Genomic DNA, 25,138 nt, shown 5'->3' with positions numbered 1-25,138 from the left:
ACGCCCGCTCCCGAAGACCCATACCCGGAAGAAGATGCAGCTCGAAAACGGGTAAGTACTGCACCTATTTTAATATAAATAGCCGATTCCCCTAGACCGAACGAGCAGGAAGCTAAGGGGAGATTTTTTTCTTTTTTTTAAATGGGTGAACTCCCGCTTTAAGTCATTAGGAAGGAATGCACAGCAAGCTCTGAGCTGAGAAGAAGTATGGAGGAGTGTGGAGGGAGAAGCAGATGTACAGAGTCACCCACCTGTTGTCTTGACTTTCCTTGTCTGCAATGGAGGAAATTCCCCCCCAGGATGCTGAGAGCCTTAATAAACCGAACATACATGAGAGATGACCATACAATGGAGAATCACAGTCCAGAGCCATGTACAGTGTGAGGGTCCTACACCTGCTTTGTATGAGCACCTGCTGCACCTCAATGTACAGCACGATAAAGCACCACCATAGTACCATCCACCAATATCATCACTATCACCAATATCATCACTATCACCAATATTATCAATATCACTAACATCACCCCACCCAGAACACACCCGCTTCCTCATCTCCTGCAAGTATAGAGCTCGGGGTCCTCCAATGCACCGGAATCTCACCTGACTGTCTCCTCTCCGACCTGCGGGACAAGTCGGCGTGCGATCCTCTGTGTGCTCCTCCGGTACAATCTCCGCCACCGGTGCAGTCTCCGGTACAATCTCCTGTGCTGGGATTCCTCGGGAAGTCTTATATAGGGTCTGAGCTCTCCTCCGTGTCTGATGATTCCACCTTTCATCTTCTCCCCCTCCCCGGTCCTTCTCCTCTCCGGCTTCGAACGGTCCCCGCTGTGACTTGTCTCTACGCAGCTCATGGGTCGGATCTTCGAGAACTCCTCCTTCCTCGTCTCCCGCCAGAAAGTGCCACGCAAGTGACGTTTCGTCGCCGCCATCTTGCTACACCCCGCATGCCTCCACAGTAAGGCTACGCAGAGAAGGGGGTAAGCGGACATTTTGCTACACCCACCAGAGTTTTAAATTCTACACGTTTTTTTTTTAACGGTAAACTGAGTTTATGCAGTCAAATACAATACTTACTGTTTAGATGTTGAATTTCAAAAGCTGCCGGCATGCGTGCTGATCTTACAGGTTTGTCAATCTGACAGAAGTTCGCTGCTTTTAAAATTCAACATCTAAACTGTAAGGCTCTGTTCACACCTAGGCGTATATACGCCTGAAGCGCGACGCCGCAGCAGCCCCCTAGACGCTGGAGGGATGATTTTACATTGCCCTGTTCACATCTCCACGCCGAATGCCGTACGCCTGCCACCTGAAAACAAGTCCTTTTTTTCAGGCGGCGTTCGGCATAGGAGATGTGGACCTGGGGGTAAGCTGCATTCACAATCGCTGCGTTTTGTCGCCACAAATCGTGGTACAAAACGCCACAAATTTCGCCGCAATTCGCGGGACAAAACGCCGCGATTAGGTACGCCAAGGTGTGAATGCAGCCTAAGACGGAGTTCTAAGTACTGTATTTCGCTATATAAAGTCAGTTTACGTAAAATGCAAAACAAGACGTCCGCGTACCCCCTTCTTCGTTTATCCTTACTGTGGAGGAGCCATAGTACTAACAATCCGATGTTAGTACAACGATCTCCCCACTGGGCTATTGTGTTCTGACAGAGGGACTGCCCCCTCCAGAACACACCAGCCATTGGCTGAGAGTGCCGATCTGATACCGATCGGCCAATGTTTTTTTGGGCATGTCCCTTTGACAGAAGCCAGACATTTGGCCAGCTTCCTGCCGTACACATGGGCCGAATGTCAGATGGTTTCTGTTAAACTGGTCGATATTCAGCCCGTTTGTATCAGGCTTAAAGTGGAGTTCCACCCTAAGCCCCCATTCACATCTAGGCGTTTTAACGCCTGTAGTGCTACGCCGCTGCCGCCAGAGGGATGAAAACACATGTCCCTCTATGGAGATGGTTCACATCTCCACGCCGAACGACGGACGCCTGCCGCCTGAAAAAAGGTCCCGGACCTTTTTTTCAGGCGGCTTTCGGCGTTCGGCTAGGAGATGGGAGGCATCTCCATAGAGGGGGTCAATCTGGGGCACATCTAGGCGGACAATACCGGCGTTTTGTCGCCGCAAATCGCGGTACAAAACACAGCTATTTGTACCGCGATTTGCGGCGACAAAACGCCGCGAATTTGTCTGCCTAGGTGTGAATGGAGCCTAAAATGTAACTTCTGCTCTTCGGAATCCTCCCCCCTCCGGTGTCACATTTGGCACCGTTCATGGGGGAGGGGGAGCAGATACCTGTATAATCCAGGTATATGCTCCCACTTCCGGGAATAGATAGCTGCAGTATCCGCGGATATCTATGCCATATCCGGCCACTCCTCCGTCCCCCTTCTGGCTGTCTTCTGGGAGACACACAGGTCACAGAAGACAGCAGGGACCATTTAAATCGCGCAGTAGGGAACCAGGAAGTGAAGCCTCAAGGCTTCACTTCCATATTCCCTTACAGAAGATGGCGGCGGCAGCACCCGAGAGCCGAGGGAGAGATCGGCTTTGGGTGCCGACATCGCAGGTGCCCTGGACAGGTAAGTGTCCATATTTAAATTTTGGGGGCGGAACTCCCCTTTATCTCTGGGGATGAGCCCCATTCTGTCCAGTGAGAGCTTATCTGTAACCAATTAGAGACCTCTAACTGGAGAGGGAGACATATTTATTTACCAAGGTTTAAATTAACTGTTGCCAGTGTGTCAATGTCTGTCAGACCGTTCAGAGATCAATAATTGATTAGTTAGTCACCTTTAGGACCCTTTCACACTGGGGCAGGAGGTGCGGTGGCGGTAAAGCGCCGCTATTTTTAGCGGCGCTTTACCGTTGAAATTGCGGCATATTCGGCCGCTAGAGGTGCAGTTTTACCCCCCCACAAGCGGCCGAAAAGGGGTTAATTGCGCCTCTGCAGAGACGCATTGCCGGCGGTATAGCCGCAGTCTCCCATTGCTTCAATGGGAAGGAGCGTTACACACACCGCTCCTTCACCGCTCCAAAGATGCGGCTAGCAGGACTTTTGGAGCGGTCCTGCTAGCGCACCGCTCCAGTTTGAAAGCCCTTAGGGCTTTCACACTGGAGAAACAGCAGCTGCTGTTTCAGGTTGGTTTGCAGGCGCTATTTTTAGCGCAATTACGCCTGCAAACCGCCCCAGTGTGAAAGGGGTCTTAGCAAAAATTGCCTGTGCAGGTAATGGGTGTGCAAAAAAAATTTTGCAGATTTGAACAAATTTAATCACTTGAAGAGCAAGTCTTACAAGAAAAAATATGTATTTTTTGCTAGAAAATTACTTAGAACCTCCAAACATTTTATATATATTTAGCAGAGACCCTAGAGAATACAATGGCGATCGTTGCAATTTTTCACATGGTATTTGCGCACTGTTTTTTCAAATACAATTTATTTTGGAAAAAATACACTTTAATTAATTTCAATGCAAAAAAAACACAATATATAACCCAATTTTTGGTAATATATACAAGTTGAGAAAAAATATATCTAACAAAATATATTGGTGGGGGAGCTGGTTAGAATAATTTGAATTAAATAAATTATACTATAATGAAAAATTAAAACAAATAGAATAAAATGTGAAATCAAACACCAGCCTGCCTATACAACTAAAGTGGTTAGTACAAATTGGTGCTAATGTGCACTAAATGGGAAGGTGCAACCTGGATATACAATGTATAACAAAGCCACAAATACCCCCAAGTGCAAAGTATTGAAACTTATAGCAATAAGCGTAATCACATGTGCTAAATCCAACATATTAGAGGGCTATGACAGTCCTTAACCACTTGTTTACTGGGCACATACACCCCCTTCCTGCCCAGGCGAAATTTCAGCCTCCGGCACTGCGTCGCTTTAACTGACAATTGCGCGGTCGTGCGACGTGGCTCCCAAACAAAATTGGCGTCCTTTTTTTCCCACAAATAGAGCTTTCTTTTAGTGGTATTTGATCACCTCTGTGGTTTTTATTTTTTGTGCTATTAACAAAAAAAGAGCGACAATTTTGAAAAAAAACACAATGGCCCGGATTCACGTAGCACTTACGCCGACGTATCTCGAGATGCGCCGCGTAAGTGTAAATGTACGCCGTCGTATCTATGCGCTGTGCCCATGGAACTAGATACACCTGAAAATAGGCTTCTTCCGACCGACTTAACTTGCCTACGCCGGCGTATCTTGGGCGCATATTTTACGCTGGAGGCATATGGGAATTTCGATTCCAATATGCAAATGAGTGAGATACGCCGATTCACGAACGTACTTGCGCCCGGCACATTAATATACGCTGTTTACGTAAGTCGTACGTCCGGCGTAAAGTTAAGCCTCATAAAGCAGGTGTAAGTCATGTTAAGGTGTGGACCAGGGAACAGCCGTCGTATTTTACATTGTTTACGTAGTAGTACGTGAATAGGGCTGGGCGTAGGTTACGTTCACGTTGTAGGCAGTGATTCGACGTATATTAGGGAGTATTTTCGACGTGATTCTGAGCATGCGCACTGGGATGCGTCCACGGGACGGCGCATGCGCCGTTCGTTCGGCCCATGATTTGTATATGGTCACGCTTCATTTAAATGGATCACACCCACTTCCACCTACTTTGAATTAGGCCGGCTTACGCCTACGATTTTACGTTACGCCGGCGCAACGTTGGGAGCAAGTGCTTTGTGAATTCCATGCTTGCCTCTCTGCGTTGCGTCGTGTGATCTGTGTCTGTGCTTTGCAGGAACGCAGAATCAATGCCTTCCTTACTGACAGAACGGCGATCTGCCTTGTTTACATAGGCAGATCGGCATTCTGCCCGTGTACAGAACAATCAGAGGGTGCTGGAGGACATCGGGTCTGGGGAACCCACTGATCAGCTCCCGCTGTGTAGAATCACAGCGGGAGCAAGCCGCTGGCGGTGAACATTCGCACCTAATACCTGGAAGGCAGGACCACATATATATATATATATATATATATATATATATATATATATATATATATATATGGTGGCTAGTGCTCCTAATTTTTTGGGGGCACAAACAAACTGAAAAATTCGGGGGGAAAAAACATCAATTGCAGCCTCACTGTGCCCAATCAAACGCTGCCACTGTGCCCCCCACCCGCTCGCCGTCTGCCCGGCACTTACCCTGTCTCGGTGGGGCAGCGGGTGACGGCGACGGGTCCTTCATGCGTCTCCTGGAAAATTGGCCTGGGCAGGAAGGGGGTAAATGTGCCCATTAGGCAACTGGTTAATTGTAGTCTATGCCACTCAGTAGTGCAGAAACATTTTTGTTTAGAGATGTGCCAATTAGGATGGCACCCATAGAAATAAATCATGCGACTTTCTGTGTTGCACATCGCAGCGAGTCATGTGAGAATTTGTGTGAACCAAGGCTATGCCAACCAAACACGACTCATTGAAGTGGGGCAAATGCAATGTGTTGGTGCAGGAATTATGTGGTTAAAACAGGCGGTGAAGAAGGGGCACCATATTGCCGCCTTGTTGGCTGTCAAATGCATTTGAAAAGCGGCCTGAATGCAGATCTCTTTTCAGAGGCTTGGTGGCTTCAGTGAAAGTCTATCAGTGCCCATTATATTTCACATTACAGACTCCTACTCACCACCAACAATAAAGGCGGGAAAATGATAAACGCCATTTCCAGTCATCTATCTCCCCTCAGCGCGCTGCCTGCTGTCAGTTCCTTTTTTTACCACTAGATGTCAACAGAGCGCAGCCCCCATCCCCTGTAATGACTCCTATTATGGGATTGATGTGGTGGGCGTGTCTCTGTGTGATGTACATCGTGTAGTAGGACTCCATCCCTCTCCGTCCTTCACTCCGCCCTGCCCACCGCTCAGGGGTTGCTATGGTGACAGTTTCCCCCCTCTCATAAAGTAGCACCTCACTTGTTGCTATGGAAACACCGCAATTCTCCCCCCTCTGATCTCCCCCTGAAGAGATTCCCGGCTCTCGCGGTACCTCCCCTGCCAGCTCCGGACACCGGCCGCACAAAGGGACCGGACACTGGAGGGGAGGCGCTGACACTGTGAGTATACCGACACCTCCCCGGAGTCCCGACACCACTATGACACCATTCACACCTTCCACCGCCCACAGCTCTATATACAAGGCATTAGAGCGACCCCAGCACTGCACCCCCCTCCATTACCAGACACACTTCTATTATTATTATCAGAGAAAACCCTATCCCAGCTCTATGTACATCCAATACACCTGGGATGGGAGCTACAAGTCCCAGCATTCACCACAATATACAGCCTGGGATGGGAACTACAAGTCCCAGCATTCACCACAATATACAGCCTGGGATGGGAGCTACAAGTCCCAGCATTCACCACAATATACAGCCTGGGATGGGAACTACAAGTCCCAGCATTCACCACAATATACAGCCTGGGATGGGAGCTACAAGTCCCAGCATTCACCACAATACACAGCCTGGGATGGGAACTACAAGTCCCAGCATTCACCACAATATACAGCCTGGGATGGGAACTACAAGTCCCAGCATACACCGCAATACACAGCCTGGGATGGGGACTACAAGTCCCAGCATTCACCACAATATACAGCCTGGGATGGGAACTACTAGTCCCAGCATTCACCGCAATACACAGCCTGGGATGGGAACTACAAGTCCCAGCATTCACCACAATATACAGCCTGGGATGGGAACTACTAGTCCCAGCATTCACCACAATATACAGCCTGGGATGGGAGCTACAAGTCCCAGCATTCACGACAATACACAGCCTGGGATGGGAACTACAAGTCCCAGCATTCACCACAATATACAGCCTGGGATGGAAACTACTAGTCCCAGCATTCACCGCAATACACAGCCTGGGATGGGAACTACAAGTCCCAACATTCACCACAATATACAGCCTGGGATGGGGACTACAAGTCCCAGCATTCACCGCAATACACAGCCTGGGATGGGAACTACACGTCCCAACATTCACCACAATATACAGCCTGGGATGGGAACTACAAGTCCCAGCATACACCGCAATACACAGCCTGGGATGGGGACTACAAGTCCCAACATTCACCACAATATACAGCCTGGGATGGGAACTACAAGTCCCAGCATACACCACAATACACAGCCTGGGATGGGGACTACAAGTCCCAGCATTCACCACAATACACCTCCTAGGATGGGGACTACAAGTCCCGGCATTCACCCTAATACACAGCCTGGGATGGGGACTACAAGTCCCAGCATTCCCCACAATACACAGCCTGGGATGGGGACTACAAGTCCCAGCATTCACCCTAATACACAGCCTGGGGTCATCGGGGACTACAAGTCCCAGATCCGACCACAATACACAGCCTGGGGTCGCAGCAGACTACAAGTCCCAGCATTCTCTGCAATACACAGCCTGGGGTCATGGGGTACTACATGTTCCAGCATTCACCCTAATACACAGCCTGGGGTCATGGGGGACTAAAAGTCCCAGCATTCACCACAATACACAGCCTGGGGTCGCAGCAGACTACAAGTCCCAGCATTCACCACAATACAAGTCTACTACAAGTCCCAGCATTCACCCGAATTCTACAAGTCTCAGCATTCACCGCAATACACAGCCTGGGATCAAGGGGGACTACAAGTCCCAGAATTCACTGCAAGCTGTATAGATCAATAAATAATGATACATCATCCTCATCATCATTTCTTAGGCCTCATTCACACGATGGGCCGCTCGGGTCCGCCTGTCAGTTTTGACGGCGGACCTGAACGGCCGCTCCATGCATCCCTATAGAGCGTCGGATGTCAGCGGAGACATATCCGCTGACATCCGATCCACTAAAAACAGACGTATGGGGGGCACGTCCCCATCCGTCCATGGCGGATCGGATCGGGTAAGATCTGATGAAAACGGTGCCCAACAAGCCCCTCCCCGCTCAGTGAACAGAGAGGAGCTTGTCATCCGTCGGCTCAGCGGAGATCTGCGGACTGATCTCCCGCTGAGCTGGCGGGAGCAGGCGGACTCCGTAGGAACGGAGTCCGCCTCGTGTGAATGGGGCCTTATACTCTATGGGGCAGATCCACAAAGAAATTACGCCGGCGTATCTACTGATAGGCCGGCGTAATTTCAAAATTCCCGCGTCGTATCTTTGTTTTGAATCCTCAAAACAAGATACGACGGCATCTTCGTACGCCGTCGGATCTAAGATGCAATTTTTCGGCGGCCGCTAGGTGGTGTTCCCGTCGTAATCCGCGTCAAGTATGCAAATGAGCTATTTCAGACGATCCACGAACGTACGCGCGGCCGTCGTATTTTTTTACGTCGTTTCCGTTCGGATTTTTCCGGCGTATAGTTAAAGCTGCTATATGGTGGCGTACTCAATGTTAAGTATGGCCGTCGTTCCCGCGTGTAATTTTGAAAATTATACGTCGTTTGCGTAAGTCGTCCGTGAATGGGGCTGGACGCCATTTACGTTTACGTCAAAACCAAATTGCGACGTCATTTAGCGCAATGCACGGCGGGAAATTTTAGGGACGGCGCATGTGCAGTTCGTTCGGCGCGGGGACGCGCTTCATTTAAATGAAACACGCCCCCTACCCGCCGCATTTGAATTCCGCGCCCTTACTCCGCGAGAGATACACTACGCCGCCGTAACTTACGGTGCAAATTCGTTGAGGATTCAAGCCAAGTAAGTTACGGCGGCGTAGCGTATTTTAGATACGCTGCGCCGGTGCAGATCTTTGTGGATCTGCCCCTATATTTCATCATAAATACACCAGTGAGTAATCATAATAATAGCCAACAATAAATATATAATGGCAATAAAAATAATAAATATATAGTAGCAAAAACTAAATATATAATACTAGTAACAAAAACTAAATATATAGAAACCAAAATAAATATATAATAATAGTAACAAAAACTAAATATATAGAAACCAAAATAAATATATAATAATAGTAACTAACAATAAATATAGAATAACCAAAAAATAAAAACAATACATATATAATAACCAATAAATAATAATAAATCTATAATAGCAATAATTAAAAAATATATAGTAATAGTAACAGTAAATATATAGTACCCAATAATAAATATGTAATAATAGTAATAAGTAATAAATGTATAATAGCAATAGCTACTAATAAATATATAATATTAGTAACAAATAAATAATACATGTATAATATCAGTAACTAATAATAAATATATAGTAATTGTAACAAATAATAAATATATAATAGCAATAACTAATAATACATTTATAGTAATAGTAAACAATAATAAATATATAGTAACTGATAATAAATATATAATACATTAACAAATAATAAATGTATAATGGCAATAACTAATAAAAATGATATAATAATTGTAACAGATAATAAATATATAATAGCGATAACTGATCATAAATATATAGCAATGGGAACAAATAATACATTTATAGTAACAAATATTAAATATATAGTAATGGTAACAAATAATAAATGTATTATAGCAATAACTAATAATAAACATATAGCAATAGTAACAAATAATAAATATATAGTAACCAATAATAAATATACAATAATAGAAACAAATTATATATATATAAGGCGGTCTCCAAACTTTCTAATCAAAGGGCCAGTTTATTGTCCTTTAAATTTTAGGGGGGCTGGACTGTGGCCAGTTGGAGAAGAAAATGTCCTGGTGTCAGTGGGAGGAATAGTGCCCGTTGTTGGTATTAGTAGGAGGAATAGTGCCCCGTTGTTGGTATTAGTAGGTGAAATAGTGTCCCAACATTGGTGTCTGTGGAATAGTGTCCCTTTGTCAGTGGCAGGAACTATGCCCCATTGTTGCTGAAAGTTTGGAAACCACTGATATACTGCAGTTTGGAAACCACTGATATACAATAACCAATATATCACAATAGTAACAAATAATGTATGGCCTCAGTAACAAATAAAAAATATATACAATCAGTAACACATAGTATAAATAATAATAACAGTAAATATACAGCAGTACAGAATGAGATCTACCGTATTTATAACAATTCCCATTCTCCATGCCATGTGTACATTTATACATCCCTTGCCTTGCACACCCTGTGGCTTGCCAGCTGGTCGGGGGGACTAGGCGCGGGAGCGCGCCTAATTTAAATGGCACACGCCCATTTGAATTGGCCCGCCTTGCGCCGGCGTAGTTTTCATCACAAGTGCTTGGTGAATCAGGCACTTGCGATGAAAAATTGCGGCGGTGTAACGTATCTAGGATACGTTACGCCGCCGCGATTCTATGTGAATCTGGCCCTATATTCCTATATACCGGTACATATCATTTCTCACGTTTAGTGTGTAGGGGATTGCGCTCATCACCCTTTTCTCTTTCACATTATTTATTGGTTACTGTCATTCACTGCAGTATATATATAATTACAATAATTACATAATAAATAAAAGAGATCAATATGTATCATTGTTTAGCACCTTACACACGCCAACCAACCAGTGAATGCTGGGACTTATAGGGCCAGATTCACGTAGAATCGCAGCGGCGAAACGTATCCTAGATACGTTACACCACCGCAATTTTTCATCGCAAGTGCCTGATTCACCAAGCACTTGCGATGAAAACTACGCCGGCGCAAGGCGGGCCAATTCAAATGGGCGTGTGCCATTTAAATTAGGCGCGCTCCCACGCCGGACCTACTGCGCATGCTCCGTTTCTTAACTCCCGCCGTGCTTTGCGCGCCGTGACGTCATTTTTTTGAACGACGACGCGCGTAGCGTACTTCCGTATTCCCGGACGGCTTACGCAAACAACGTTAAATTTTGAATTTCGACGCGGGAACGACGGCCATACTTTAGACAGCAATACACTTACTGACTAAAGTTAGGGCACCAAAAAAAACGACTAACTTTGCGACGGGAAACTAGACTAGCGGCGACGTAGCGAACGCGAAAAACCGTTGTGGATCCGCCGTAACTCCTAATTTGCATACCCGACGCTGGTTTACGACGCAAACTCCCCCCAGCCGCGGCCGCGGTACTGCATCCTAAGATCCGACAGTGTAAAACAATTACACCTGTCGGATCTTAGGGATATCTATGCGTAACTGATTCTATGAATCAGTCGCATAGATAGAAACAGAGATACAACGGCGTATCAGGAGAAACGCCGTCGTTCTCATTTGTGAATCTGGCCCATACACACCACTGTGTAAACAATGTGTGTACCAATACAGTGCAACAAGCAGTGTGGAAGACAACAATGGATAAGCCAGTTAAATGATGATGGTAGTGACAACTACCAAATTATGCTAATAACAAAAAGAGTGGAAATGTATCAAACCAAAACAAAAATCCAAACAGTGAATAAAGTCCAATATGCTGCCAAATGCGTGCTTCAAATTGTTTCAGAACATACAATGCTTCAAATGCAGATCTTCTTTAACCAATGGGCTCACAGAGCGCTTACCTCCAACATGAAGGACTTGGGCATAAAGGGGGTTATCCACAAAGCCGCGGCGCAACGTAACTTTTCGGATTTAAGTTACTCCGCCGCAAAATTCCCAAGTTAGGTGCCGATCCACAAAGCACTTACCTGGAATTTTGCGGCGCTGTAACTTAAATCCGTCCGGCGCAAGGCGTTCCTATTCAAATGGGCGAGTCCCATTTAAATTAGGCGCGCTCCCGCGCCGGACGTACTGCGCATGCTCCGTCGGGTAAATTACCCGACGTGCATTGCGCTAACTGACGTCGCTCCGACGTCATTTGCTTAGACGTTAACGTAAATGGCGTCCAGCGCCATTCACGGACGTCTTACGCAAACGACGTAGAATTTAAAATTCGACGCGGGAACGACGGCCATACTTAACATGGCTTAGGACAACTAGGGCTTAGCCCTAGTTTTACGCGGCGGAACTCGACGTAAACGACGTAGATTTAGAGCGTCGGGCCCGTCGGAGCGTTCGTGGATCGCCGTAACTGGTCATTTGCATATTCTACGCCGGCCTCAATGGCCTCGCCACCTAGCGGCCGGCCTAGAATTGCATCCTTAAGATCCGACAGTGTAATTCAATTACACATGTCGGATCTTCGTCCTAACTATGGGAAACTGAGTCTGTGGATCAGTTCCATAGTTAGGACCAGGGATACGACGGAGTAACAGCAGTTACTCCGTCGTATCTCTTTTGAGGATCTGGCCCAAAGTTACTGCAGACGAGCTTCCTGAGCAGATGATGTCTTAGGGACTGTAACCCCAATGTTCCTGATGGCAGTGTTGGTCTCCGGCAAAATGGAGGCTCAAACCAAAGGAAAAGACCAAAAATATGCTCCCATCGTGAAGTACGTTTAAAAAAGACGTATTTATTAATAAAAATGGATGCTTACAAGCATATAGCCAACCAAGCGCGGATACACAATGAAACTCTGGACGGACGGATGGGCTCCACGTCACTTCCGGTCACGTGCTCCTTACGCGTTGCGTCACATCATGTGACTTCATCAGAGGATTCATCAGAGGGTTTTCCTCCGTCTGCAGAATCGGAGGAGTGCGGAGTCAGGAACATCCGCTGACACCCACAATCTCATAGGGACCAATGTATGTCCCTTTTTCATCCTCACACGGATGGATGAAAAAGCGGACATACGGTCCGCAGGTGTGAAAGGGGTCTTACACTACATAGGTGAAAGTAAATTTACAGGAAATTGAATAAGAAAATTGTATAATGTATGGTCAGCCTTAGAAGGAAAAAATTGGACATTTATTAGGAAACTGAAACCAAAAGTCATGGAAGGACCCCACAATGCCCACACATGTGCTTTTTGTTGACATGGTAAAAGATGGACATGGGTGGTGATTTTATTTTATACAGTAACATAATGTTGTAGTCCGGGGGGTCTCCAAACCTTCTAAACAAAGGGCCCGTTTACTGTACTTCAGACTTTAGGGGGGCCGAGTGTGGCCAGTTGAAGTAGAAATTGTCCTGGTTGCAGTGAGAGCAAAAATGCCTTTTATTTGGTGTCATTGGAAGGAATAATGCCCCATCATTGGTGTCGGTGGAAGGAATGATATCCTATTGTTGGAGTCATTGGAAGGAATAATGCCCCATCATTGGTGTCGGTGGAAGGAATGATATCCTATTGTTGGTGTCAGTGGAAGGAATAATGTTCCATTGTGGGTGTCAGCAGGAGGAATAGTGTCAGTAGGAGTAGAAAATGTTCTGGGTCAGTGGGAGTAAACAGTGCCTCATCATTGGTATCAGTGGGAGGAATAGTGTCCCATCACTGGTATTAGTGGCAGGAATTATTCCCTATTGTTGGCGTCAGTGATTCATCATTATTGGTATTAGTAAGAAGAATAGTATCCTATTGTTGGTGTCAGTGAGAGGTATAGTACCCCATGTTAGGGAAATGAGGAGGAATAGTTCCCCATTGTTGGTGTTGGTAACATGAAATATGCCCCATTTTTGGTGTTAGTGGAAGGAATACAGCCTCATTGTTAGTGTCACTGGAAGGAACAATGCCCCATCTTGGTTGTCAGTGGCTGGAATTATGCCCAATTGCTGGTGTCAGTGGATTGAATTATTCCCCATTGCTGGTGTGATTGCATTGAATTATGCCTCATTGTTGGTGTCAGTAGATTGAATAGTGCCCCATTGTTGGTGTCAGTGGATTGAATCATGCCCCATTGTTGGTGTCAGTGGATTGAGTAGTGTCCCATTGTTGGTGTCAGTAGATTGGATTATGCCCCATTGCTGGTGTCAGTGGATTGAATTATTCCCATTGCTGGTGTCATTGGATTAAATTATGCCTCATTGTTGGTGTCAGTGGATTGAATAGTGCCCCATTGTTGGTGTCAGTGGACTGAATTATGTCCCATTGCTGGTGCCATTGGATTGAATAATGCCCCATCTCGGTTGTCAGTGGCTGGAATTATGCCCCATTGCTGGTGTCGGTGGATTGAATAATGCCCCATTGCTGATGTCAGTGGATTGAATTATGCCCCATTGTTGGTGTCAGTGGATTGAATAGTGCCCCATTGTTGGTGTCAGTGGATTGAATAATGCCCCATTACTGACGTCAGTGGATTGAATGATGCCCCATTGTTGGTGTCAGTGGAATGTAGGGCTGAAACAACTAATCGATTATGAAATTTATCGATTACAATTTTCATAATCGATTAATCGGTAACATAATGGGGTTAAAAAAAAACTAAAATTAGCCCTTTATAGTACAAAAAAGCAAATCACTACTGTAAATATTACTTTCACTGTCCCACAGTAAAAAAATGAACCCCTTACAGTAGCGATTATTTGCTCTTTTTGTACTTATTTTTGTTTTTTTAACCCCCATTATGTTACTAAACATATCAGGCCGGGTTCACACCAGTTTTGGTGCTTTTTGCAGAAATACACTACGGTTTATTTACATGTTTTCCTATGGGACACGTTCACATCCATGATTTTTTTTCAGCTGCTGCGTATTTGGAAAGGGCGAGGACTTTTTAGCGCAAAACGGTGCTTTTTTTTTTTTTGGTTCAATATACTTCAATGGAGAAGCTGCAGAAAAGCATGTCATGTGTTTTTTTGCGGCAATTTGTGTTTTGTAATCTGCCCAACAACAAATTGGCCCAATTTTTTTTTTTAAATGCAAATTGTTTTTATTTTAAGGCTATTATCCGATTAATCGATTTAATCGAAACAATAATCGGCCAACTAATCGATTATGAAAATAATCGTTAGTTGCAGCCCTAGATTGAATAATGTCCGATTGTTGGTGTCAGTGGATTGAATAGTGCCCCATTGTTGGTGTCAGTGGATTGAATAGTGCCCCATTGTTGGTGTCAGTGGCTGGAATAATGCCCCATTGCTGGTGTCTGGATTTAATAATGCCCCATTGTTGGTGTCAGTGGATTAAATAGTGTCCCATTGTTGGTGTCAGTGGATTGAATAGTGCCCCTGTGTTGGTGTCATTGGATTGAATAATGCCCCATCTTGGTTGTCAGTGGCTGGAATCATGCCCCATTGCTGGTGTCGGTGGATTGAATAATGCCCCATTGCTGGTGTTGGTGGATTGAATAGTGTCCCATTGTTGGTGTCAGTGGATTATCTTGCACATGATTAGATAATAAAATCAGCAGAGCTTCCCCTCATTTCAGATCTACCCCTCAGATCTACAGCGACTGCACTTCTTAGTGCACTTTCAGTGCAGTTTCAAGTGCACTTTGCCTTTCTTAAATAACCCCCAATATGTACAGGTAACATATTTCAGGTTATTGGAGGCGGACCTTTCATTTATCCGCCTGTCTTCCATTCATAGAGTCATAGTACAGCTTATATGAATGTGGAAGGGGACAGGCATAGCACTCTTGGCAAGATCCTGCTTAAAAAATGCCCTAGAAATGGTACCCATACAACATTTGAGCAACCTTTACATGTTCCTAGCAGAGGAGCTACGTAGAGTCCTCCATTGCTAGGATAGAGGAAACGTCTCAAGGAACTTACTGTTGCATCTTCTGTTGCTAGGGTGCAGGCAACTTCAAAGAACTTGCCTAGCATCCTCAGTTGCCGGGACACAGGTGGCTTCACAAGAAACTTGCCTGACATCCTTCGTTGCTAGAGCAGATGCAGCTTCCCAAAGAACCTGTCTAGCATTTTTTGTTTCTAATGCCGCGTACACACGAACGTTTTTCGGGTTCTAAAAAATTAAGTTTTTTTTTTTATGTCATTAAAAACGATCGTGTGTAGGCTCAAGAGCATTTTTCACGATCTAAAAAATGGCCATTAAAAATTTCGAACATGCTCTATTTTTTCGATTTTAAGGTTGTAAAAAATGGTAGTTTGTGGGCTTTAACGACGTGAAAGAAACCGGCATGCTCAGAATCAAGTTATGAGACAGGAGCGCTCGTTCTGGTAAAACTAGCGTTCGTAATGGAGTAAGCACATTCATCACGCTGTAACAGGCAGAAAATCGCGAATCATCTTTTACTCACAAGAAATCAGTAAAAGCAGCCCCAAGGGTGGCGCCATCCGCATGGAACTTCCCCTTTATAGTGCCGTTGTACATCAGCGCGCTTAGCTAGAGCATTTTTTTTTCACGATCGTGTGTAGGCAAGGCCGTTTTAATGATCGAGTTGAAAAAAACGTTGTTTTTTTCTATAGCCTGAAAAATTTCATTTTTTAGAACCCGAAAAACGGTCACGTGTACGCGGCATAAGTTGCAGGTAGTTTTTCAAGGAACTTACCTAGCATTCTCAGTGCTAGCATGCTATTGGCTTTGCAAGAAACTTGTCTGACATCCTTCATTGCTAGGGTGCAGGCAGCTTCCCAAGGAACCTGAATGGCATTTTTTGTTTCTAGGGTGCAGGCAGCTTTTCAAGGAACTTACCTAGCATCATTTGCTAGGATGCAGGTGGCACTACAAGAAACTTGCTTGGCATCCTCCATTTCTAGAACACAGGCAGCTTCCCAAGGAACTTGCCTAGCATCCACCATTGCTAGAACGCAGGCAGTTGCTAGGACGCAGGTAGCTTCCAAAGAAACTTGCCTGGTATCCTTCATCGCTAGGGTGCAGGCAGCTTCCCAAGGAACCTACCTAGCATTCTCAGTGCTAGGATGCTATTGGCTTTGCAAGAAACTTGCCTGACATCTTTCATTGCTAAGGTGCATTCAGCTTCCCAAGGAACCTGAATGGCACTTTTTGTTTCTAGGGTGCAGGCAGCTTTTCAAGGAACTTACCTAGCATCATTTGCTAGGATGCAGATGGCATTACAAGGAACTTGCCGAGCATCCACCATTGCTAGAACGCAGGCAGTTGCTAGGACGCAGGCAGTTGCTAGGACGCAGGTAGCTTCCAAAGAAACTTGCCTGGTATCCTTCATCGCTAGGGTGCAGGCAGCTTCCCAAGGAACCTGCCTAGCATTTTCATTGCTAGGCTGTAGGCAGCTTCTCAAGGAACCTAACTAGCATTCTCAGTTGCTAGAAGGCAGGTGGCATCACAAGAAACCTGCCTAGCATCCTCCATATCTAGGACGCATGCAGCTTTCCAAGAAACCTGCCTAGCATCCTCCGGTGCTAGAACACAAGCAGCTTTTCATGTAATTTTCCAGCATTCTCTATTGGTAGCAAGGAACTTGCCTTGCATCCTCTGTTGCTAGGATGCAGTCAGCTTTTAAAGGAACCCACCTAGTCTCCTACTGTTGCTAAAATGAAGGTGGCTTCTGAAGGAGCCTGCCTAGTGTCCTTCTGTGGCTAAGATGCAGGTGGCTCTTGTACTCAGTAGAGTACATGTACATTGTACACAGGTAAACATTAGCACAGATGCATACAGCATAAAATACAGTGCGTACGCAGGACTTCAGTTGGAAAATTTTTATTTCATTTTTTTTTTATAGAAATGAATGCAGCAAGAATACTGATCTTTACAAATCTAAGTGCATGGGCAATAGAAACCAATAAACCTGTGTCCAGCCCTGTATAGAGAAAATTTGACTGATAAAAATGCAGTTTTTCACAGCTGTGTGCATGAGACCTAATCTGTACAGTACATACACTCTGTCATTATCAGCAAAATAGATCTGATTGTCTTCATCCGCCCAATTATCAGAGTGTAAAATGAAGCATCTGCTTGCATCTGACTTCTATTATATCTTCACAATGAAGAACACAGCCTGCTGACCTCTGCCGTGTCCTCTACGCCTTTCTAGTGGAATCTCTAATGACTGCATTCTGCTAGAAAAGTCCGGCACTTCTTTAGTGACCAGTTCCCAGCTACTCATGTGGAACTTAGTTCCTCTACATCTTGATGTTTATGTTTGTTAATTATTTCTAGGTGAATTCTATGCCGCTCTGACTTGGAACAATGGCAACGCCAGCAGCAGTCAACCCCAGCGGTGAGTACAAAACATATTTCCTTCAAAGCTATCATTTACATAAATTTAGTTTTTTAACAGCCTGGAGATGTTGACAATGTAATGGCGAGCTTTCGTCATCACACTTGTGATAGTTTAGTAAATCTTGTGGTTTGGTAGACTGTGGGTGGTAGAGATTCTTGCAGTGAAGGGTGTTTACCGGAGCCGAGCAAAGCTGGGATTTAGTAAATGAATGCTTTTCCAGGGATGTAGGATTTCCTATGATTCTATGGTGTGACCATTATAAACCATCTCAATACAGGTCATGTAGATCAAATTTTCTTGTAAAGTTCAGAGAGAAAAAACTTGACAGGCTTAAAACCTTTTTTTTTTAAGTTTGGATAGAGTTGAAAAAGGGAAGCGAACACTCCATCAAATGTTTTTTTTTTTTTGCTATGTTCCTAATGCGAAGACTCAACACTGTGCTTGTTTATATGACTAAAGGTAGGGGGAAATCTTCCAATGGGTGCACATGTTCTGGGGACAACTGTCTAAATTTGGCCATAGATCAGTGTTGGCAAACCTTGGCACCCCAGATGTTTTGGAACTACATTTCCCATGATGCTCAAGTACACTGCAGCGTGCATGAGCATCATGGGGTGCCAAGGTTTGCCATCACTGCCATAGATGATTTAACTTTTTTTTTTTGCCGTTTAGTCAGCACATGAGTTCAATCGCTCAGCATAGCCTGCATTTACAGAACACCTCTCAGTGGATGCAAAGTAATTAGGGTTGTCCCGATACCGATACTAGTATCGGTATCGGTACCGATACCGAGCATTTGCCTGAGTGAGTGAGAAACTTATATAGCGCAGCACATGCAAACCAAATCGCCTACTCCAGCAAATGCTCCGATGCTTCACCTGATACCTGGGCAGTCAGGGTGATCAGTGCAGTGGGGGAGTTACAAGCACTGATCACCCTGTATAGGTTTCAAAGTCTGACATCCATTTCTCCGCTTCTCTCCCCTCCCCCCCCCCCCCCGCGGCTTTCAGCTGCTTTAGTGAAATCAGCGGTGATCGGTGCTTGTAACTCTCCCACACACGATCACCACTGACTGTCCCCGTATCCTCCTCCAGCCCCCCTCCATTCTGCTGCTGTCCCCCTTCCGTGCTGCCGTCTCCCTCTGTGTCCCCCTCTGTGCTGCCATCTCCCTCCGTGCTGCCGTGTCCCCTCCGTGCTGCCGTGTCCCCCTCCGTGCTGCCGTGTCCCCCTCCGTGCTGCCATCTCTCTCTGTGCTGCTGTCCCCCTCCATTCTCCTCCCCCTCGATCTGTCAGGATGGAGATCGGAGGTAGGAAGTGGTAAATCCGGCTCCTACCTTTTCCAAATGTACATTCACGTAACTGAAACTGTGTTTACGATGTTTCAGTTTATGAATGGAGAGGAGCCGTTGTCTTCTCTATATTAATTTTTAGTGCTGCTGAGAAAGGGACTGGGGAATCTGTGTCCCTAGTCCCTTTCTCTGTCTCAAAGGGGAGATGTCAGGGGTCCTCTGATATCTCACCAAAGCCCCCCAACAGGGCTGAAAAAAAAAAAAAAGAATTGCAATAAATAATAAAAAAATGTATTGTAAAAAATAAAATAAAAACTACTGACACATGTGCCACTATCACATGAGTTTAAAAAAAGTATCGGTAGAAGCATAGATAATGTGATGACCATACTTACTCCCAAGGGCCCCTGTAGCTTTCAACTCAGTTACTGAGGTTTGGGAAGAGGTTCTGCAAGATGCAATAGCTCCTTTTGTACTCCTGATGTGTGAAACCCGAGAGGTGTTTAGGTAGTGTTTAGTTAGTCATGCCTAGAGTTATGGTGTGAGGTTAACTGTTATGTCTGTTCTCTTATTTTGTTACTTTTTGTGCACGTTGCTACGTGCGATGATTGGCCAGGGTATGCCCCTATGGCCCTGTTTTGTATCTCAACAACATTGAAAAAAAGTATCGGTAATCTGTATCAGCGAGTACTTGAAAAAAAGTATCGGTACTTGTACTTGGTCTGAAAAAAGTTGTATCGGGACAACTCTAAAAGTAATCTTGCTTGATATCACCGCCATGCCTCTCTACCTAATCCAGTCAACAATTGCTTTTAATCATTGATAAAATGCGAAATGTTCTCTGAATGGGTCCCGTGTGAGGGAGCGACCTCCTATGTTCATAATTAAGCAGGGCATCCGCTCGACACGGGACCAGAAGCTAAGGACGATCACTGTAGTAGTGATGCCTACCACAGGGATCTTCAGCTTCCCTGGGGATCCCACGGGTATGACAAATACATATTTACATTGGTCCAAGCTGGACCAATGTAACTGTTTAAAAACTGCTGTAGCTGGAATTCAGCTTTATGCAGATAGGTGAACTCTTTTAACTACCAAAGGATTTGTTGTTCTGTTTAGGCTGCCTAAGGATCTTGGTATCCCCCTGTCAGATAGTACAGCCAGGTCTTGCTCTTGTCTCTATACTAAATGAGTTAGGGCCCTTTTTACACGGGGCGGATCAGTAATGATCCGCCTCCGTGTGTCCGTCAGCTCAGCGGGGATCCTCCGTAAAATCCCTGCCGAGCCGTCGGCTGACAGGGCGGTCCCCGCACACTGTGCAGGGACCGCCATGTCTCCGCTCTCCCCTATGGGGGGATCGGATGAACACGGACCGTGTGTCCGTGTTCATCTGATCCGATCCGCAGACGGAAGAAAAAATAGGATTTTCTTCCGTCCGCAAAATCGGAGCTTTGCGGAGGCGGGTGATTACGGGTGTCAGCGGATGTTTATCCGCTGACACCCGCAATCACATAGGGACCAATGTATGTCCCGTTTTCATCCGCAAACAAATGGATGAAAATGCGGACATACGGTCCGCACATGTGAAAGGGGCCTTAGGCCTTCTTCACATGGACCTTAGCTTGTATACAAGCTTTTAGTAAAGTTCCAGCAACTTTGTTAACCACCTCCCGCCCCCACACTATAGCTGAAAGATGGCTACAGCGTGGGCTCACATCTCTGGGAGGGTGTCTATGAGCGTCCTCCTGTGATCGCGCTTCCCACGTGCCCCCTGCAGCACGCATCGGCACGGATCTGTGATCGTTGTGTGCTTCGGACACCGTTGTGGACAACTTTGTCAGTGGTTGGATACCATCAATGGCTCACTCAGGAAATTTAGAGCAACTGCACTTTGCAAAGTGCACAGTCTAGTTGTCTTTAGTAAATCAATCCTATAATATTCATTCAACAATTTATAATTCACTGCAAAAGACCAATAGTCTGTACACCTGGACAGTTGGGGCTGGTTAACCCCAAGTGGGTGCTGTAGTGCTCGCCTATTTTCATGCATTGAAGTCTCAATGGAAAAAAAACATAAAATAATTTACATCTGTGCCCTGTGGCATGCTATAACACACTGTATATGTGTGATGGGGTGCAACTAACTGCATGCAACTCTTGCGGTAAAACACACTGTAACACACATTATAATGCACATTACCATTATTGTAAAGTCACTTTATTTGCAGTTCATGTTTCCAGATTCTGATTTAGCTGTGTATTGGTTTTTATTGCCTATCCCCATTACATTGCTCTAAATACCACCAGCTAAATTGGGACAGAATTATGTAATCAAATCTTTAATTTATGAAAAAAATATCTTTTGTAAAATCCTCAATAACAGGTCAACCCTGGAACAGATTTATTCAAACAGAAACAACATCATGTGTGTAAAGTTTTCTTTGGCAGCGCTCTTCCATGAAACTGGCAAATAAAGCGGAGCAAATTAAATAATTGAACATGACATATGTGCGTTCTTTGACAGTGTTGTGTATGTTTGTATGGGATCCAAATGCATAAATATATTCTCAGAAGCTTAAGCCTATTACATAATAGCCTATCGGATTGCCATGTCTGTCAGTGTACGGATTTCACATAAAACGCCGCAATTTTGTGCTGTGCACCAGTAATTAGCCGGCTTCAATAGTAGAGTGAGGCGATCTGTTCTTCACGCTTCAGGAGCGTCACTGGTTTCTGCTCATTATTATTTTTATTATTAAAATTCAGGATTTATATAGCGCCGACAGTTTGTGCAGCGCTTTACATCAGGGAAGACAGTACAATCACAATACAAATCAATACAGGAAGGATCAGAGGGCCCTGCTCGTTAGAGCTTACATACTAGAAGGGAGGGTCAAGTGGAACAAAGGGTAGTTAGCTGTGGGGGTGATCAGATGGACTGAAAAGAAAGTACAGTTGTTAGGTGTGGGTAGGATAGGCTTCTCTGGCCAATCTCCAGACAGTCTTAAGATTTACTACTGCTCAGTGGCTCTGGGCTTCAGCAAAATGGCAGCCTCTGGTAAGATAAAACAGGAACCATGCTGGAGGCTACTTACAGCACACACTCATTTTGGTAGCATAATTATTGTGGAATGTATGTTCCTTGCTAAAAAGCAGTGGAACCTTGGATTACGAGCAAAATCTATTCCAGTAGAATGCTTGTAATCCTCTGATTCAAATATGAGACGGAAGCGCTCGGTCTGGTAAAACTAGCGTTCATAATGGAGATAGCACATTCGTCACGCTGCAAAGACCAGTAACGGACTGAAAAGCACGAGGCTGAAAATTGCAAATGGTCTCTCACCAAACTTCTACTAACATGAGATTAGCAGAAGGAGCCCAAAGGGTGGCACACTTGGTATGGAACTTCCGTTTTATAGTGCTGTCGTCGGTGCTGTACGTGACCGTGTTCCGACAACATTTGTGTAACCGTGTGTATGCAAGACAAGTTTGAGCCAACATCCGTCGGAAAAAAATCCATTGTTTTGTTGTCGGAATGTGCGATCATGTGTATGCGGCATAACAGTTAGGCCCCTTTCACACCTGCGGACCGTATGTCCGCTTTTTCATCCATCCGTGCGCAGATGAAAAAGGGACATACATTGGTCCCTATGAGATTGCGGGTGTCAGCAGATGAACATCCGCTGACACCCGATCTTGCCCGCCTCCGCACTCCTCTGATTCTGCAGATGGAGGAAAACCCTATTTTTCCTTCCGTCTGCGAATCGGTCCGTGTTCATACGGTCCGTGTTCATTCGATCCCTCCATAGAGGAGAGCGGAGAAAAGTGTGCGGGGACCGCCCTGTCATCCGCCGGCTCAGCGGGGATCAACGGCGCGATCCCCACTGAGCATACGGAGGTTCACGGAGCTGATCATTACAGATCCGCCCCCTGTGAAAGGGGCCTAAATGTGTTTTTCATTTTAGAATGTCCATTCGCTCTAAAATCAGATGTTTAAAAGAAGTGTTTTTTTAAGTATTTTACAACTACATTGGTCATGTCATCGAGTGTGCTAATGATAATTTTTGTATAACTGTTCATACGAACATTCGTTTTAAAATTTATGGCAAGCTTTGATCATCAACCTGTTTGACTTACACCAAGTATTCCACAGTTTTTGGAGTTTATTAGGATGTCTTCTAGTTTAACTGGTAATTCTTATTACGTGAGAACTGTGTCCATATACATTTAAAGCCCAAATGGCTCAGAATCTTTCCAATTTATTTAAATTCTTCTGTAAATTATATTCATGTTTATGCCATTTGTGCTTATAATGCCACGTAAGTGAATCTCGGGAAGGGTAGGAACAAAGTAAACTGAATGAATGCAAAGAGCTTTCTGATTGGATGAGGTGGAGAGACAGGTTGGTGACATCACACTCGTCACCTTGTTTAATCAGAGTATGCTTTGCATTCATTCAGAAAACACAAAGCATTCTCTGAATGGCTTTTGTGCAAAGGGTCCAACCTCCTGTGTTCACAATGCATAAGGCTGGCCGCTTAGCACTGGACCCAGAAGCAAGAGATCACTGGAGTAGCAGTGTCTACTTCATTCATTTCCAGCTTTCAGGGGCATCGGCCAAGCATGGTATACACATAGTCACATTGGTGCAAACTGGACTAATGTAACTATGTAAAAATATACCATTTTATTTTTAATATCAATGTTGGATGTATTTATCCTTCAACTACTTCCTGACCTCACTATAGCCAAAAGATGTCTACAGGGTGGTCGTCCAGCTCTGGGAGGGCGTCCATGCACATCCGCCCGCATGCCCCCTGGGGTGCGCACTGGACGCGCTCTGTGAAAGCTGATCACAAATCGCGGTACAGGGTCAATCACAGTGGCCCTTTACCATGTGATCAGCTGTGTCCAATCACAGGTGATTACATGTAAACAGACTTGCCGGTAATCTGCATTCCTTTCCTCACACGCTGTGTCTGTGTGAAGTAAGAATTGCGGATAACCGGCAAGGCTGTCAGTACATTGTTTACATTGATAATCAGGGCACTGGTCATTAGTGCCCCGATTATCAATGCAGCTTATCAGTGCTGCCTCATCAGCGCAGCTTATCAGTTTTCACGTTGTGTGTGTAGGCTTTTACGAGGGGGGGGGACGCGCATGCTCAGAAGCAAGTAATGAGACGGGAGCGATTGTTCTGGTAAAACTAGTGTTCGTAATGGAGATGGCCCATTCGTCACGCTGTAACAGACTGAAAAGCACAAAGACTGAAAAGCGCGAATCGTCTCTCACCAAACTTTTACTAACACGCGGTAACACGCAATTAGCAAAAGCAGCCCAAAGGGTGGCGCCATTCGAATGGAACTTCCCCTTTATAGTGCTGTCGTACATGTTGTTGTACGTGTGGTACGTCACCGCGCTTTGCTTGAGCATTTTTTTTTTCACGAACGTCTGTATGCAAGGCAGGCTTTGGAGCAATCACGACAAGTCACGTCGAGAAAAACGTTGTTTTTTTGCATGACATGAATAGCGGTCGTGTGTACGCGGCATTAGAAGTCGGAATAAAGTCTAATGCTGCGTACAGAAACAAACCTCATCAGTGCAGCCTTATTTACTTAATATTATAACAAACTAAGAAAAAACTTTTTTTTTCTCAAAATTTTCGGTCTTTTTTTGGTTTGTTTAACAGAAAATAAAAACAGTGGTGCGAGGGCATTATTTAACTTTAGTCAGAGCTGCACAGTTTGGCCCGGATTCAGGTAGAATTGCCCATTATTTACGGAGGCGCAGGGCAACGTTTTTGCCCTGCGCCCCCGCAAATTTGCTCCGCTGCCCTTGATTCACGGAGCAGAAGCTCCGTAAATTGCGCAGGCGCGCCGGCAAAATGCCCGGCGCAAGAGCACGCAATTTA

The 25,138-nt window shown here is 45.2% G+C and overlaps 1 protein-coding gene and 1 long non-coding RNA gene across 3 annotated transcripts in view; one reads left to right on the top strand and one right to left on the bottom strand.

Moving 5' to 3' along the window:
* LOC120931213 overlaps positions 1-892 on the bottom strand; it is a 61,526-nt gene extending 60,634 nt beyond the window's left edge. Inside the window, exon 1 of the long non-coding RNA XR_005747842.1 lies at positions 604-892. This is a non-coding gene — a long non-coding RNA (uncharacterized LOC120931213). The remainder of the gene's footprint in view (positions 1-603) is intronic.
* Positions 893-5,969: 5,077 nt separating this feature from the next.
* The window catches only part of ARNT2 (aryl hydrocarbon receptor nuclear translocator 2), a 191,989-nt gene continuing 172,820 nt past the window's right edge, over positions 5,970-25,138 (top strand). For both annotated transcript variants that reach the window (XM_040342429.1, XM_040342428.1), the window contains exons 1-2: positions 5,970-6,087; positions 17,875-17,935. In XM_040342429.1, the coding sequence (XP_040198363.1) occupies positions 17,905-17,935 (31 nt within the window). In that variant the 5' untranslated portion in view covers positions 5,970-6,087; positions 17,875-17,904. The remainder of the gene's footprint in view (positions 6,088-17,874; positions 17,936-25,138) is intronic.

Source organism: Rana temporaria, chromosome 3, assembly GCF_905171775.1.
Source record: "Rana temporaria chromosome 3, aRanTem1.1, whole genome shotgun sequence".
In the NCBI taxonomy this organism is placed as follows: Eukaryota; Metazoa; Chordata; class Amphibia; order Anura; family Ranidae; genus Rana; species Rana temporaria.
This window is presented reverse-complemented; position numbering and strand designations above follow the sequence as displayed.